This window comes from Nomascus leucogenys, chromosome 10 (assembly GCF_006542625.1).
Source record: "Nomascus leucogenys isolate Asia chromosome 10, Asia_NLE_v1, whole genome shotgun sequence".
NCBI lineage: Eukaryota > Metazoa > Chordata > Mammalia > Primates > Hylobatidae > Nomascus > Nomascus leucogenys.
The window spans coordinates 87,889,523-87,904,318 of NC_044390.1; the positions used below are offsets into that span (position 1 = coordinate 87,889,523).

Consider the following 14,796-nt stretch of genomic DNA (forward strand, 5'->3'; position numbering starts at 1 on the left):
GCTGCCATGGTGTCGTCCGCTGAATTGCTATAGGAGACAGCCCAGGGCTGCTCACGTGCACCTCAGGTTGCTGATGGCAGCTCTAGTTACTTGGGGATGGAAGTTTGGGGAGAGTGGGCCTTGGTCCACCCTGTGCGAAAGGGAATTTCACCGCCCCCCGGGGCGCCCGCTCCCGCCCCCGCCCCGCCCCGCCCCGCCCCGCCCCCCGCCCCGCCCCACCCCGGGCCACGCCCCACCCCGGGCCCCGCCCCTTCCCCGCCCGGGCCCGCCCTCGCTCTCCATAGTTACCGCGCTGTGGAGGCGGCGGCCATCTTGGCGGCGGAGCGATGAGTGGGTCTAACCCGAAGGCTGCGGCCGCGGCGTCGGCGGCTGGGCCCGGGGGGCTGGTGGCTGGCAAGGAGGAGAAGAAGAAGGCGGGCGGCGGCGTCCTGAACCGCCTGAAGGCGCGGCGGCAGGCGCCCCACCACGCGGCCGACGACGGCGTCGGGGCAGCGGTCACGGAACAGGAGCTGCTGGCGCTGGACACCATCCGGCCCGAGCACGTCCTGCGCCTCAGCCGGGTCACTGAGAGTGAGTGCCGCGCGGGCCGCGCCCTCCCCTCGCGCCGTGCCCCGGCTCCCGGAGCCTTCAGCGGACCCGGCCACTTGACCAGCGCGGGGGTTCCCCCCAGACCCCCTCGGCAGGCCAGGCCGCGCTTCCCGCTGCCCCGCCGGCCGGGCTCTGCCCCCGCCACGCTCACGTAGCTCTGGTGGGGAAGGACTTTCCTGGGCTGTACCTCATTCCTGTGAGTCCGGCCACGCTAGGATGCCCTTCGGCCGCTCGGCTCCCCAGCTCTGCTGGACCTGTTTGGGTAGAGGGCCCCGTTCAGCTGAACTGGATCCTCCTGAGCCGGCCAGGGGCCGAGGTCCCCTAATAAATGGGCCCCTGGACCCTCAGCCTGGAACCCCCAGCCGTCAGCGAAGTTCCCGCTCAGCCATGCCCCCCTAGCCCTCTGGCAGGCCAGAAGCCTTACCTGCTTCCTCCGCCCCGGCCCCACTGCAGCCCTCCCCCATTGCAGCCTGCCCGGCCTCCCTCCTCTTTGGGTCGGGAGCGTTGCACCTTAGTGTGCAGGTGGGTTCTTCCTCAAAACACATAGCCGTGGCGTTTCCTGCTCGTTTGAAACTGTGCCACGTTAAAACAGAAATAAAGTTTCAGTTTGTGTACAAACTCCGACATGTGAATCCTGCTTTTGACATTCTCGTGAATTAAGAATGATTTCAGGGTTTCAGAAATGCGTTTCCTGCACAAAAGGCAACCATCCTAAACTTTTTCGTTGATAGGAGGATGGGTGGGAAGAAAAATGTTGCCCAGTCCCTGCCCTGGGTGATCTCCCTTTTTCTGTTCTCTGCCAAGCCAGTCCCTGACTTGACGTCTTTTCTCTTGCTGCTGTTTTCCCTGCAGAAGTGTGCACTCACCTAGTTAGGCCTATCTTGGCCTGCCCATCACTCCTGGCCTGCAGTCTCCTAACCCTGTGGCAGCAGCAGCATTCCCTGGATGGATCGAAGGCTGCCATGGTGTCTGCTGAGCTGCTATAGCAGGCAGCCCAGGGCTGTTCAGGTGCACCTCAGGTTGCCGATGGCAGCTCTAGTAATTTGGGGATGGAAGTTTAGGGGGAGTAGGCCTTGGTCCACCCTGTGCGAAAGGGAATTCCCATTTCCTAAAAGGGTTTTAATTTGATTCTAGATATTTGGATGCCCCCGTTTCCCAACACTGTTTGGGTTGGGACTGTCCTTAGCAGGCCTGAGCGTATCTTTAGACATTCTTGCTAGTTTTATTGAAACAGTGTGAAAAAGCTTCTTTTCTACTGAACCAGTTTTCATTTGGGGCTTTGAAAGTACACAGATGCTCAGCACCTGGTCTTGGTAACCTCATACCCTCTCCTGCCATCCAAGTGAGTTAGGGTATTCTGTGCCTGGCCCTAAGCAGGATTCTCAGCACTCAGATCTTACCTGGGGGCTTGGGATTGTTGCTCATTGTCCAAACCCACCTCTGCAGCTTCTTAGAGAGAGTCTGGCAACCTCTTTGTTATTCTTCTTAACGTCTTGTTCATTCTATCCAGCAGATTATTTGAGTACCCTCTAAGAGTCCAAAGCCAATGTTAGCCTTTTTAGCAGTTACAGAATAATCAGTAGTTGTCAAGTTTGCCATCTTACTAAAGAGACAACTTGTAAAACACGAAAACAACTAACTCAGGCAATAAAAGATAAAGTATCAAAATGAGCTGTGGAGAAGGTGCTATCCGGAATCATCCTAGAAAGAAATCAGTGAAATTTGCTGTGATTAGAATTATTTGAATTTGCTGCTCACGTTCTAGTCACTTGGGCCTAATGCCTTCACCGGCAGATTTATCTTCTTGCCTGGATATGTATGCTATGTATTGTCTACTGTATGATTTTGTGTAGCCCACAAAGATTAGGTTTGTACATTTTTAAATGGTTGAAAAAAACTTTAAAATCTTGAGACACGTGGTTATGTAAAATTCATATTTCAGTGTCCGTAAATACAGTTTTACTGGAATATAGCCACATTCATTCATTTGCGTATTGTCTGTGGATGCTTTTGTGTCTACAATGATAGAGTTGAGTAGTTGTGACAGAGACCATGTGGCGGCAAAGCCTAAATTATTTAGAATCTGGCTCTTTACAGAAAAGTTTGCTGATCTCGGCTTTCTTACACTGACAGTTGGCAAACTAGCGTTGGCAAACTAGCACTGTATTATCTGCTAAGTCAGTTTAAATTTCTTAGATTGGAATTCTATAAAAAGTTCGCCCTGTTCTGACATCCAACTTGATAGATAATGAAAGATTTTTAGGTGTTTCCAAAGAAATCCACCTTTTCTATCCTAGTTTCTAAAACTTTTGCAATTTTTCGTCCAAAGCAAGTCCTTGTTCTTTTTTTTCTTTGTTGGATCCCCTAATTCTGTCCGTACACCTTCTGCTGGTGATAACACATGAGAAAGTTTTTGGGAGTATTTTAAATGTATTGTGTAAGAAAAAATCTGAGTTTGCTTCAAAACTTGAGAATTAAATAAATGGTAGTTTTGGAGGTTATCTAACAGTGTTGGTTTCTCTCTTGTTTTCAGATTATTTATGTAAACCCGAAGACAACATCTACAGTATTGATTTCACCCGCTTCAAAATTCGAGATTTGGAGACAGGGACAGTACTTTTTGAGATTGCCAAACCTTGCGTTTCAGGTAGGCCTCTACGTTGTAGTGACCACTAGACAGTTTTGAGCCAAAGGTCTTTGAAACTCAAATCTTTGTGTGCCACTGCATCCTGTTTCTTGGACTCCAGTGTGTCCTACTTCTGTGACCTCTTCCCATGGCCTGGCCTGCCAGGCATGGTGTTTTGAAGCTGTGTTCAGAGGCTGATGTTTGTTGGATATCTATTCTGTGCTGGTCACTGTGTTCCACGTCTTTGTGCACATCAGTGTATGTAATCCTCACACCTCTTTGAGGAATTACTGTTATCTCCGTTTTACAGCGAAGGATCTGAGGCCTAGAATTCCCAGGCGGCTCTTTCCTAAGGCCCTGTGCTGGTTCATCTTACCATGTTGCCTCCAGTTGGGAAAGGAATCCTTGAAATTAAACTATAATGAGGAAAACTCACCTGAGCCTGGAGCCCTCATGGAGGGTGATAGGGAGGATCCTAGTCCAGACATGAGGCAGTTTGAGCCATCTTCTCGCTCTCCTTTACATATTGCCTTGGATTTCCCAGACCTGGTTTGGATTTTAATCTCAACCATTTTCTGGAAGAACAGACCCAGGAACTCAACTACTTGGGGTTCCTTAAATTAGCCTCTGATAGCCGCTTCCTGTGCTTGTGATAAAGTGCCAGGGTGATGAGACCACAGAAGCCTTTGGAGCACCTTACTGGAGGTTTAGCGCCCCCTGGAGTTAGTCATTTGTTAGAACACTGGCACAGATACCCATAGTATCAGTGTGGTTTGTAAACTTACTTTGAAGTGTTTCTTATCTGATTTGCTACTTAGAGCCTGCAAATTTGATAAGGCCCCGATTTCACCCCTACCTGGTGGTATTTATGCTATCATAATCTAATACTGACCAAGGCACCTAAAGGCTCAAGTTCATGGGTAGTTTTGTTGTTGTTTTGTGGGGTTTTTTTTGTGTGTTGTTTGTTTTGAGACACAGTCTTGCTCGACTGTCACCCAGGCTGGGGTGCAGTGGCACAATCTCGGCTCACTGCAACCTCTGCCTCCTGGGTTTAAGAGCTTCTCCTGCCTCAGCCTCCCAAGTAGCTGAGATTACAGGTGCCCGCCACCATGCCTAGCTAATTTTTGTATTTTTAATAGAGACGGGATTTCACCATGTTGGTCAGGCTGGTGTCAGACCCCTGACCTTTGATTCGCCTGCCTTGGTCTCCCAAAGTGTTGGGATTACAGGCGCGAGCCACCGTGCCTGGTTGCTCATGGGTAGTTTTTTATTGGGATGGTCAGATCAAGACCAGCTAGCTTCCTGGGTCTGTGGTGTTCTCATCCCTAAGCGACATATCACAGTACCTGGGACATTGCAAGGACTCCAGGCCTACTACAGGTATGTGGATTTGGGTTAGACTCAGAGTTGTCATTTCAGTATAAGATGGAACTGTTTCAAGAAGGTCAGCTGAAGATACTGTAAAGTATCTTGGTTTTCAGTCTCTCTAGTTTTTACATTTAAGGATCTTGATTCACTTGTAATATTCCCCACATTGAGGCTGGGTGTGGTGGATCACACCTGTAATTCCAGCACTTTGGGAGGCTGAGGCAGGCAGATCACTTGAGCCCCAGGAGTTTGAGACCAGCCTGGGCAACATGGCGAAACCCCATCTGTACAAAAAATACAAAAAAATTAGCCAGGCGTGGTGGCACGTGCCTGTGGTCCCAGCTACTCAGGAGGCCGAGGTGGAAGGATGGCTTGAACCTGGGAGATCAAGGCTGCAGTGAGCCGTGATCACTGTGTTGCACTCCAGCGAAGGTGACAGAGTGAGACCCTATCTCAGAATAAATCAATAAATATAAACAATAGAGTATCCTCACACTGAATCAGTATCTTTCTGCAGCACTTGTTCTGATGAATTTGAATCCCCAAGATTTGCTCTAACTCTCTCTGAGTCACATGGTTGGAGCCAGGGTTTGAGAGTCTCTGGGGGTGAACCCCTACTCAGCCTGGTTGCCCAGTCGCTCTTGGGCTTGTCAAAAGCAGAGATGTTTGATGCTGACAAAGTCTTCTCTTATGTTGTACCCATGTGCAGCTTAGACCTGGAGAAAATATCCTCACTGGACACTGGAGGGTACTAACTCCTATTCACATTAGAATGCTTGTTCTCTGATTCTTTTTTTTTTTTTTTTTGAGACAGAGTTTCACTCTTGTTGCCCAGGCTGGAGTGCAGTGGCGCAATCTCAGCTCACTGCAACCTCCGCCTCCCGGGTTCAAGCAATTCTCCTGCCTCAGCCTTCCGAGTAGCTGGGATTACAGGCATGTGCCACCATGCCTGGCTAATTTTGTATTTTTCGTAGAGACAGGGTTTCTCCATGTTGGTCAGGCTGGTCTCAAACTCCTGACCTCAGGGGATCCACCCGCCTCGGCCTCCAAAAGTGCTGGGATTACAGGCGTGAGACACCGCGCCCAGACCTCTGATTCATTTTACAAATCTTTCATCTCCTGGGTTCAGGAATGGACTAGACTGGAGACTGGCATTAACCTTGTAGAGGCCACCACATCTGCTTCACCCTTTCCCAGGTGGTCAAAGGGTTAGGCCTGGTATGGCCTAGAAGTAGACATCAGTCAAGGAACTATAGTATCCCAAGGCTGTAGGTCAATGTCTTCTATTTAAATAACAAAAGTATTTTTAGTGGTTTATCTTTGCAGCCTGTCAGAAATTTTTATATTCATTGAAATAACTTTCTGATAAGTGTCAACTTTTGTAGCCTCACTCTTTTAGGTTGGTGCTAGCGCTTCAACTTGGTTAACTGCAGACCTAGTCTGTATAGTATAGACCATGTCAGGGGCCCGGTTCCCAGCTTGTGTTTCAGGCTTCACCCTTAGGATATGGCATAAGCTCTCAAACTATTAAAAAAGGCTAATAGCTTAGTGTTGAAGAATAGGCCTTGAGTCAGATGGACCTGGATTTAAATCCCTGTTCCCCGCTCTTACTGTTTGAGGGACTTTGGACATGTTACCTGACTTCTCTGAACTTGAGCTTCCTGATCTGTAAAATAGAGACAGTAGCACCTCGAAGGGTTGTTGTGAGGAGTCTGGCCTATGGCAAGTGTCCTGCCTTATAGCAAGTGCGCGGTAAACACTGGCCATTCTTCTTGTTGGTGTGATTACTGGGATTGGTTGCCATTGTGCTGTTGGGACTGGTGATAGAACTCTTGGATTGAGAATGTCGAGATGGTGCACTGAGGATTCTGTGTGCTCTTTCAGACCAGGAGGAGGATGAGGAGGAGGGAGGTGGAGACGTGGACATCAGCGCAGGACGTTTTGTCCGCTATCAGTTCACACCGGCATTTCTCCGCCTCCGGACAGTCGGGGCTACGTGAGTACCATTACTACCTGAGGGGAGAACATTCTGTTTTTTCACAGAGAAGAGTGTTTTCAGTTGGGTTTTGGGTTGGCTTTAGAGGAGGGAGGAGGCAAAGTCAGGCTTACAGAGATTTATTTTCCAGGGTGGAGTTCACAGTGGGAGACAAACCTGTGTCAAACTTCCGGATGATCGAACGGCACTATTTCCGGGAACACTTGCTGAAAAACTTTGACTTTGATTTTGGCTTCTGCATCCCCAGCAGTAGGAACACTTGTGAACATATCTATGAGTTTCCCCAGCTTTCGGAGGATGTCAGTATGTATCCCCTGACTCTTACAGCACTCTAGATTCTGAGGGCTACAAGGAACAAACCTTGAAACCCATCTGGTCCAGCACCCTGGCTTTGTCTCATGGCAGTTCTGACATGATGCGTATCTAGTCATTTGACCTCAGGCTTCTCATTTCCTATTGCTCCTGGCTCCTGTTCTAAACTCTGACTCGGCCCATATGGGAGCAACGAAGGGTTTGTTTTTGTTTTTGTTTTTGTTTTTTTCCCGTGAGACAGAGTCTTGCTCTGTCTGTTGCCCAGGCTGGAGTGCAGTGGCGTGATCTCAGCTCACTGTAACCTCCGCCTCCCAGGTTCAAGCGATTCTCCTGCCTCAGCCTCCTGAGTAGCTGAGATTACACCACGCCTGGCTAGTTTTTGTATTTTCAGTAGAGATGGGGTTTCACCATGTTGGCCAGGCTGGTCTCGAACACTTGACCTCATGATCCACCCTCCTTGGCTTTCCTAAAATGCTGGGATTACAGGTGTGAGCCACTGCCCCCGGCCCTTTTTTTTTTTTTGAGACGGAGTCTTGCCCTGTTGCCCAGGCTGGGGTGCAGTGGCACAGTCTTGGCTCACTGCATCGTCCGCCCCCTGGGTTCAAGTGATTCTCCTGCCTCAGCCTCTCGAGTAGCTGGGATTACAGGTGACTGCCACCATACCCGGCTAATTTTTTGTATTTTTTGTAGATTCAGGGTTTCACCATGTTGGTCAGGCTGGTCTCGAATTCCTGACCCTGTGATCCACCTGCCTCAGCCTCCCAAAGTGCTGAGATTACAGGCGTGAGCCACTGTGCTCAGCCTGAAGGTCTTTTTTTTTTTTTTCTTTTTGAGACAGAGTCTTGATCTTGTCACCCAGGCTGGAGTGTGGTGGCGCAATCTCGGCTCACTGCAAGCTCTGCCTCCTGGGTTCACGCCATTCTCCTGCCTCAGCCTCCTGAGTAGCTGGGACTACAGGTGCCCACCACCATGCCCAGCTAATTTTTTGTATTTTTAGTAGAGACGGGGTTTCACCATGTTGGCCAGGATAGTCCCGATCTCCTGACCCTGTGATCCGCCTGCCTTGGCCTCCTAAAGTGCTGGAATTACAGGCTTGAGCCACTGCGCCCGGCCAGCCTGAAGGTTTTAATAATACAGGTCATCCTTTTAGATGCCTCCTGTGGGAAGACAGTGCCTAAGGGAGATGAAAGGAGGCCTGTGACCATCCCTGGGACTCTGATCAGATAAAGCACCTCTCCTGTGCACTGTTAGTCATGGTTTTCCATTGTGTTTTAGTTATTGGCCCTTCACTTTTTTCTTAAACAGAGCTAGATGTGAAACTGCAGGCTAAATAGAATCAAGGCCAGAGGACTTCTTTTCCATTCCCTGCAGGATAGAGAGTTGATTGGATAAAGTGGTGAGATAGATCCAGCAGGAAGGAATGGGGCTGTTGTAGATTTTGGGGCAGGAGTGAGAAGGTGGAAATACTGTTTGAGGAAGAGTGGCCTAGACCTGGGGAGGGCACCAGAGGGACAAGGCTGCTGCCATGTAGCCTCGGCAAGGGAAGATGGGGACCAAAAGAGAGAGGAAGAACAGGCCTTGTCAGTTTCTGCAACTTTGGCCTAGCCACCTCAGGTTTGCATCCTTTGTGAATAGTTAGGGGAAATTCAAGGCATTTATGAGGGTGTGAATGGAATCCTGTGACTAGTGATGCCTTTAGTTGCCTTGTTGGCATCACTGATTGGTCCTCTTAGAATCCCAGGTCCTTAAGAATTGTCATATTCTGAAAACCAGATAACCTTTAATTGTGTGGCAGTACAGTTCCCAGGTAAAATGAGGATTGCTGAGATGTGGGGCAGGATGTTGACGACAGCATCCGGTTCTGACTTGAACCCCTCTTCCCAAGCTGGCTAGAATATGTAGATACTTGCAAGAAAAGATGATGTATAGTGTTACAAGTTTTACCCATGAAGCCAAATCAGCCTGGAGGGCAATATTATGCATATAAACCAAGTAGTTTTGGCATTGGTGGGTTCAAAGAACTTTAAAAAATCAGTTTCACTTTTTGAGAACTGTGGTGAGCAACAGCATTTCCTCCAGGAGACTCCAAATGGCATGTAATCATTAACTCAAAACTGATCAGAGGCAGTATTATCTTTACTCTCCAGTATGGTTAAAGACCAAATGGCATGTAATCATTAACTCAAAACTGATCAGAGGTAGTGACTGTTAATTATCTTTACTCTCCAGTATGGTTAAAGAGGTCTGGGCAATTGCCTGAGCAAACAAGACTTTAGATCCCAAGACAAGCAGACCTATTGCTGAATCATTTGTGAGTTAATACCCAAAAGGTCTCCGGAGAAGGCTCTCTGCCCTGTGTTCCTTGCACTCATTCCCATCTAGGATTCCTTGGGTTGTCAGGGGTGTGTGTGGAGGTGGGCACAGTGAGGCTCAGATTTCTGAATTTGGACTGGAATGTCTAGAGGTGGGCCAGTGACCAGAGGCCAGGGCTGGCTTTGGTCAGCTGAGAGCAAATAGGTTGGTGGGGTCCATGTTGGGAAGAGGGTGAGCACATTTCCCTGGTATCTTGGCTGAAGAATCCAGGCTGGAGATGACTGAGGAGGCCATAGTGGAGAGTTGATTGCAACCTTCTGTTGAAATGGAGATCATGTTCAGTTGGGGGGCCTCTGTGGTCTCCCCAGCTGTCAAGGGCTGCCTCCCTCTGTTCTGACCTCATCGTTGTTCTGGCAGAGTATACTCTGAAGCGCTGGCTTATTTTGGAGGGGATGCAAAGTTTTCTCGCATCTACCCTGTGGGGCAGACTCAAACATAATTCTTTGCTTTTTTTTTCCCCCTTTGCCTGACTTGCAGTTCGTCTGATGATTGAAAATCCTTATGAGACCCGCTCTGACAGCTTCTACTTTGTTGACAACAAGCTGATAATGCACAACAAGGCTGATTATGCCTATAATGGAGGCCAGTAAGTGCTGCAGGAGTAGATAGGGGAGGTGCTTTGCCGCGGCCGCAAGATCCTGGCACATGGAGGCGACTGAATCTGCAGTTTGTCAACACACATCTGGAACCTGGCCCCAGGAAGCCAAGGCTGGGGTGGCAGTTTCCTGCGCGCCAAAGGAGCTGCCAAGCAGTGCTGTGTTTTCTTCCCCAGTATTTTTTCTTCCCTTTTTTTCCTGCTCCTTAGGTTGCAGAGGTACTATAGTAAAGTAAAAGGTTAGGATAAGGCTCCTGGAATCCAGATAAAAAAGTTTATTTTCCTGTAGTTCTGGCTGCCTGTTGGTTGTCTTGACCAGCCTTTGTCTCTCCAGGCATAGCTGTCCCTGGTGAGAAGGCTCTGGCCAGGCCCACCAGCAGGTCAGCAGCTCTTAAGGTTCCTGGGTACTGTGGGAAGCTGAAAGGTAGGCCTCTTCCGGTAGCTCCTCCTCTCACCTCCGGCATTGCCATCAGCGCAGTCTGCCCTCGGTCTGTGTGAAGTCTTAAACCAACTGGAAGAAGCTTGAAAGGGTGGGGAGGGAGGGAGATGCCAAGAGTGGAGGTACCAAGGAATGGGTGATGCTGCCAAGCTGAAGGGTCTGCCTTGTGGAGAGGCTGCTGCTGTGTCTGACTTCCAGGGTCTCAGCCATCCCTCCTGGGAATAGACCAAGGTTTCAGCCTGGCAGTGCCTTCTGTTCTCATTTTGGAGGACAGACAAGCTTGCTTCGCATCTCCTGGCTCCTCCCTTCTGAGTCTCATGAAATAGAACGAGTCAGCTCTGCTCATGGAACAGTAGTATCTCTTGAGGCCAGAGCAGGTTTCGTATTTTGTTTTTTTATTTCCAGACTTCTTTGGGGGAGGTTTTATAAAATGACAGTGGTGTTCCCAGCATATGTGATATGTGGTTAGACTTCTGATAGTATTAATCAGCTTCCTGGGGCTAATCTGGCTTATGTTGGGAGGATGTGCTTACGAATCAGCAGCAGCTTTCTAAAGGAGAGATTTGACTTTTCTCTGCACTGCACAGCCTGGAGGCTCGGCTTTTGATGGGGATTTGCCTCGGAAGCTCTTTGTACATTTCTTGTTTAGGAGGGTTTTCCTATCTACCTTTCTACTGAAGTAGTTTCTGGAACTATCCTAGTGGATCAGAGTTAAGTAATGCAGTCTGATCCTTCAGACTGCTAGTTAGAATTGTTTTAGGTGTTCAGAAAGGGCAAAATAGGCTGATGTGGCCTGTCAGAGTGATGTGTTCTCAAAAAAGTTCACCTGCACGCCTGTGGGCTGCGTTTGTCCTCAGACAATTAGTGGACAGACTCCACAAACCCTCTGATGAGATGATTGATGTGGCCAGGGTCCAGTTAGCATCAGTAGAAGGATGTCACTAGGAAAGGCCCAGGTATCTGGTAAGTGACTGTGAGGTGTCACGGTAGCTGACAGGAGAGTGTCCTGAAGTGCTTGGGAGAAAGGCCGTATGGGGGCCAGGGACAGAAGAGACAGTGTGGCCACTGAAGTTCCTGTGCATCCATCACTGGTACTGCTCCCTGTGTGGGCTCTAGGGCGAGTGGCCCTGAACCTTGGCCCAGTGCTTTGTACCAGGCCAGAGTCTTGGCAGTGCCACATGCTGGCAGCTTTCTGACTGAGAAGGTCCTAGCTTACCCCTGTGTGCTGGCCTTGGATTCGGCCCCGAGAGAGGGGAGAGACCATGCCTCCTGTGGAGTGGGTTCCTTATCACCAGACCGCCCACTCTCAGAACTGGCGTCCACTGTAAATCCAGGTGCCTTACATGTGGCTCTGTCCTTTATGCTCCTGGGGAAAGCTGCATTGCCATTGTTCCCACCTCCTCATTGGCAGAAAGATGCCGGCACTGTTAGCACTGTCTCCTCACCTTCTGTTTCTCATGTGGCTCCTCAAATGGGATTTGCATGTTCCTGTCAAGCTTAACAACAATCCCTTCTCTCTTTGACAGAGGCCCAGGTGGGACAGTTTCTATTTGATATTTGAATATTATCTGGGATGTGGTTCTGGAGCTGCCCAGAGCTGTGCTCAGTAGAGTGTGTCTTGGAAACATGCCCCTGGGCAGACTGTATCTACTACACTAATGAGCTATCACTTATCTGCAGTGTTCGCTTTTGCTAGAAAGAGGACGTGGAGGAAGGAGGAGGTGGGCAATCTGGCTTGAGTTGTGCTGTATCCTCTTCCTTGTTAGCTTGCCTTAGTCTCACTGGAGACCATTTGCGGACAGTGCTTGGTCTATGCCCAGCAGGACAGGCTTTGCTGTTTCTGAAAGTCTTGTGTTCTGTATCTGGGGCTCTGGATTCCTGTGTCTAGCTGCTCAGGAAATCTTTTTTTTTTTTTTTTGAGACGGAGTCTCACTCTGTCGCCCAGGCTGGAGTGCAGTGGCGCGATCTCGGCTAACTGCAAGCTCCGCCTCCTGGGTTCACGCCATTCTCCTGCCTCAGCCTCTCCGAGTAGCTGGGACTACAGGTGCCCGCCACCACGCCCGGCTAATTTTTTGTATTTTTAGTAGAGACGGGGTTTCACCGTGGTCTCGATCTCCTGACCTCGTGATCCGCCCGCCTCGGCCTCCCAAAGTGCTGGGATTACAAGCGTGAGCCACCGTGCCCGGCCAGGAAATCTTGAGAAGCATTCCACTCTGGGGTGTAAACCAGTATGAGTTTGAAATTCAAGCCTTTGTACCTGAGTTGGGGAGAGAATTGCAAGGCATACTTTCTCTGAAAGTAACAGAACCAGTCAGGCTGCCATGTTATTAAGGAATCTGAACTGTTGATAGCAGTTATCTCATGGGTGATACAATGGAAGGGGGCAAAAAAACTACCTGCATAGGGGACGCTGCCCTTTGTCAAGAGCTGGGAGCACATTTCATCAGAGTAGCAGGCCCACCTGGTGCCAGAGGGCCTGCCCCTGCTGCTTCTGTTCCTTTGCCTTGCAGTCTCCTGGAGACAGCCTCTCTTTTCCTGTACAGCCTTTGGGCCAAAATGCCCTTCTAGCTTCTCCAAAGAAGATCTGAGTTTATTTCATTCTATGTTTTAAAAGGTAAAAGGACATAACAAGTGAAAGAAGTTTTGGGCTAAAGTAGGCTATGTCTCCTTATGTATTAGCTCATTACTGTTTTGCAGAGAAAACATTTTTCAAGCATGTACTTCCTGAAGACACCTCAGTCTTTGGGCCATTTGATTTCCAATACATAGGGTGGAAGAATGTGATTTGGGGCTGACCATAAACTGGAAATTTGTGAAAGGGCAGTGATTGGGCAATCTTCAGTTTATTTTTTCAGTTGAAGTGGAACTCATTTCTGGAATGGATTTAATAGGCTGTGTCTAATGTACAAACTGGGTGAGTCCTGCCTTAGTGTGTCCTGCCCCACCGGTACGATTCCAGGATACTCTTTTCCCCTCTGTAAAGTCACTTTCTTCTGATGGCCAGTGTCATTATGATGTCAGTGAGGTCTGGGGATGAGGACAGTGTGTCCTGAAATTCACAGGACTGACTCCTCACCCCAGTGCACGAGGATTCCTGTGGCATAAGGTGCTGCTGTACCTGGTGTAGGAGCCTAATCATTGAACCATTGTGTTACTCACATTCCATGTCACAGAACATCTCAGCCTCAAAAAGGATTTGGTGGAGGTGGATTTACCCCTTGTTTTACAAAGGACCGTGTAAAGTCATTGAAGTTGTGAAAGTCTATTTTTTTTCCTGTAAATCTATTTTTTACAGAATATAAGAAACATCAATGACCTGATCTGTCCTTCCACCTCCTTCCCGCTTCCCCCAAAATCACATTCCAGTTTTTATTGTCTTTGTGTCCAAAGTAAACTAGGTGACTTATTTGTATAAAATGTTATTTTGCCACAAGAGACAGTAATAAAAGAAAGATTTTCACAGTACGTCTTCCTCATCCTGTCTCCTAATTGTTGGGCCGCTTGGGTTGCTGAGGGGAGCAGGGGCAGATGGGGGCTCCAGGTTTCTCTCACTTTGGCTATTATGTGGCCCTTCTGCAAGTAGTTTAACTAGAGTATAGCTGGCTTCTAGGGTGATTGAGGAATTGTACTGGACTTTAGGCTTAATATTTTTGCCTTATATTTTCCCAGGGTGAGTGGCTTTGTAAATTGAAAGTTTACATGCACGTTTTAAAGGTAGGCGTTTTTTTTTGAGATGGAGTTTCGCTCTTTTTGCCCAGGCTGGAATGTGATGGCATGATGGTGGCTCACTGCACACTTCGCCTCCCGGGTTCAAGTGATTCTCCTGCCTCAGCCTCCCAAGTAGCTGGGATTACAGGTGCATGCCACCATGCCCGGCTAATTCTGTATTTTTGGTAGAGACAGGGTTTCCCCATGTTGGCCAGGCTGGTCTTGAACTCCTGACCTCAGGTGATCAACCCGCCTCGGCCTCCCAATGTTCTGGGATTATAGGTGTGAGCCACTGTGCCTGGCCGTAAAGGTAGGCTTATTAAGGAATACTTTAACTACAGTAAAATTTACCTCACTTAAGAGTATTGATGCATTTTGACAAATGAATACTTTTATTACCCATCACAATCATGATATAGGACATTTCCATCATAGCCACTCAGAAAGTTCCTGAGTTCCTTGTGTTTGCAGCCAGGTGCCTTCCCCCACCTTAGCCTCTTGTAACCACTGTCTAATTCTGTCTCTGTTGGAAAACTTGGATACTTTTAAAATGAAATTTCACGTTCATATTTACAGTAACAAAAAATTCTCGAGTCTGGTTTAGGTGCTCTGCGGCACCTGAAGCAATTATTATTGGCCTTTGCTCACAAACACAACTCACTTATTTCTCCCTTTTCTCCTGCCGCTTCATCGTTTCTTCCACCCAGGGCTGGTGCCCAGGTGGGATGACTGAAAGGTGAGGAAGCTCTTAGAGCATTTGCCAGTGGGAGTCATTCATTTGACTTTAAAGT

At 48.7% G+C, this 14,796-nt stretch overlaps 1 protein-coding gene across 1 annotated transcript; it reads left to right on the forward strand.

Annotated features, from left to right (window-relative positions):
* Nucleotides 1-292: 292 nt before the first annotated feature.
* Nucleotides 293-12,192, forward strand: UNC119B (unc-119 lipid binding chaperone B). The gene is made up of 5 exons (XM_004093031.3): nucleotides 293-570; nucleotides 3,122-3,235; nucleotides 6,467-6,578; nucleotides 6,709-6,881; nucleotides 9,741-12,192. The coding sequence occupies exons 1-5, from the start codon at nucleotides 327-329 to the stop codon at nucleotides 9,851-9,853; spliced, it is 756 nt and encodes a 251-aa protein (XP_004093079.2). The 5' UTR covers nucleotides 293-326; the 3' UTR covers nucleotides 9,854-12,192.
* The last annotated feature ends 2,604 nt before the right edge of the window (nucleotides 12,193-14,796 follow it).

Coding starts and splice junctions, on each gene's coding strand:
- UNC119B (XM_004093031.3), top strand. CDS start 327: ATGAGTGGGTCTAACCCGAAGGCTGCGGCCGCGGCGTCGGCGGCTGGG. Junction 3,236..6,466: donor TGCCAAACCTTGCGTTTCAG/GTAGGCCTCTAC, acceptor GTGCTCTTTCAG/ACCAGGAGGAGGATGAGGAG. Junction 6,882..9,740: donor CCAGCTTTCGGAGGATGTCA/GTATGTATCCCC, acceptor CCTGACTTGCAG/TTCGTCTGATGATTGAAAAT.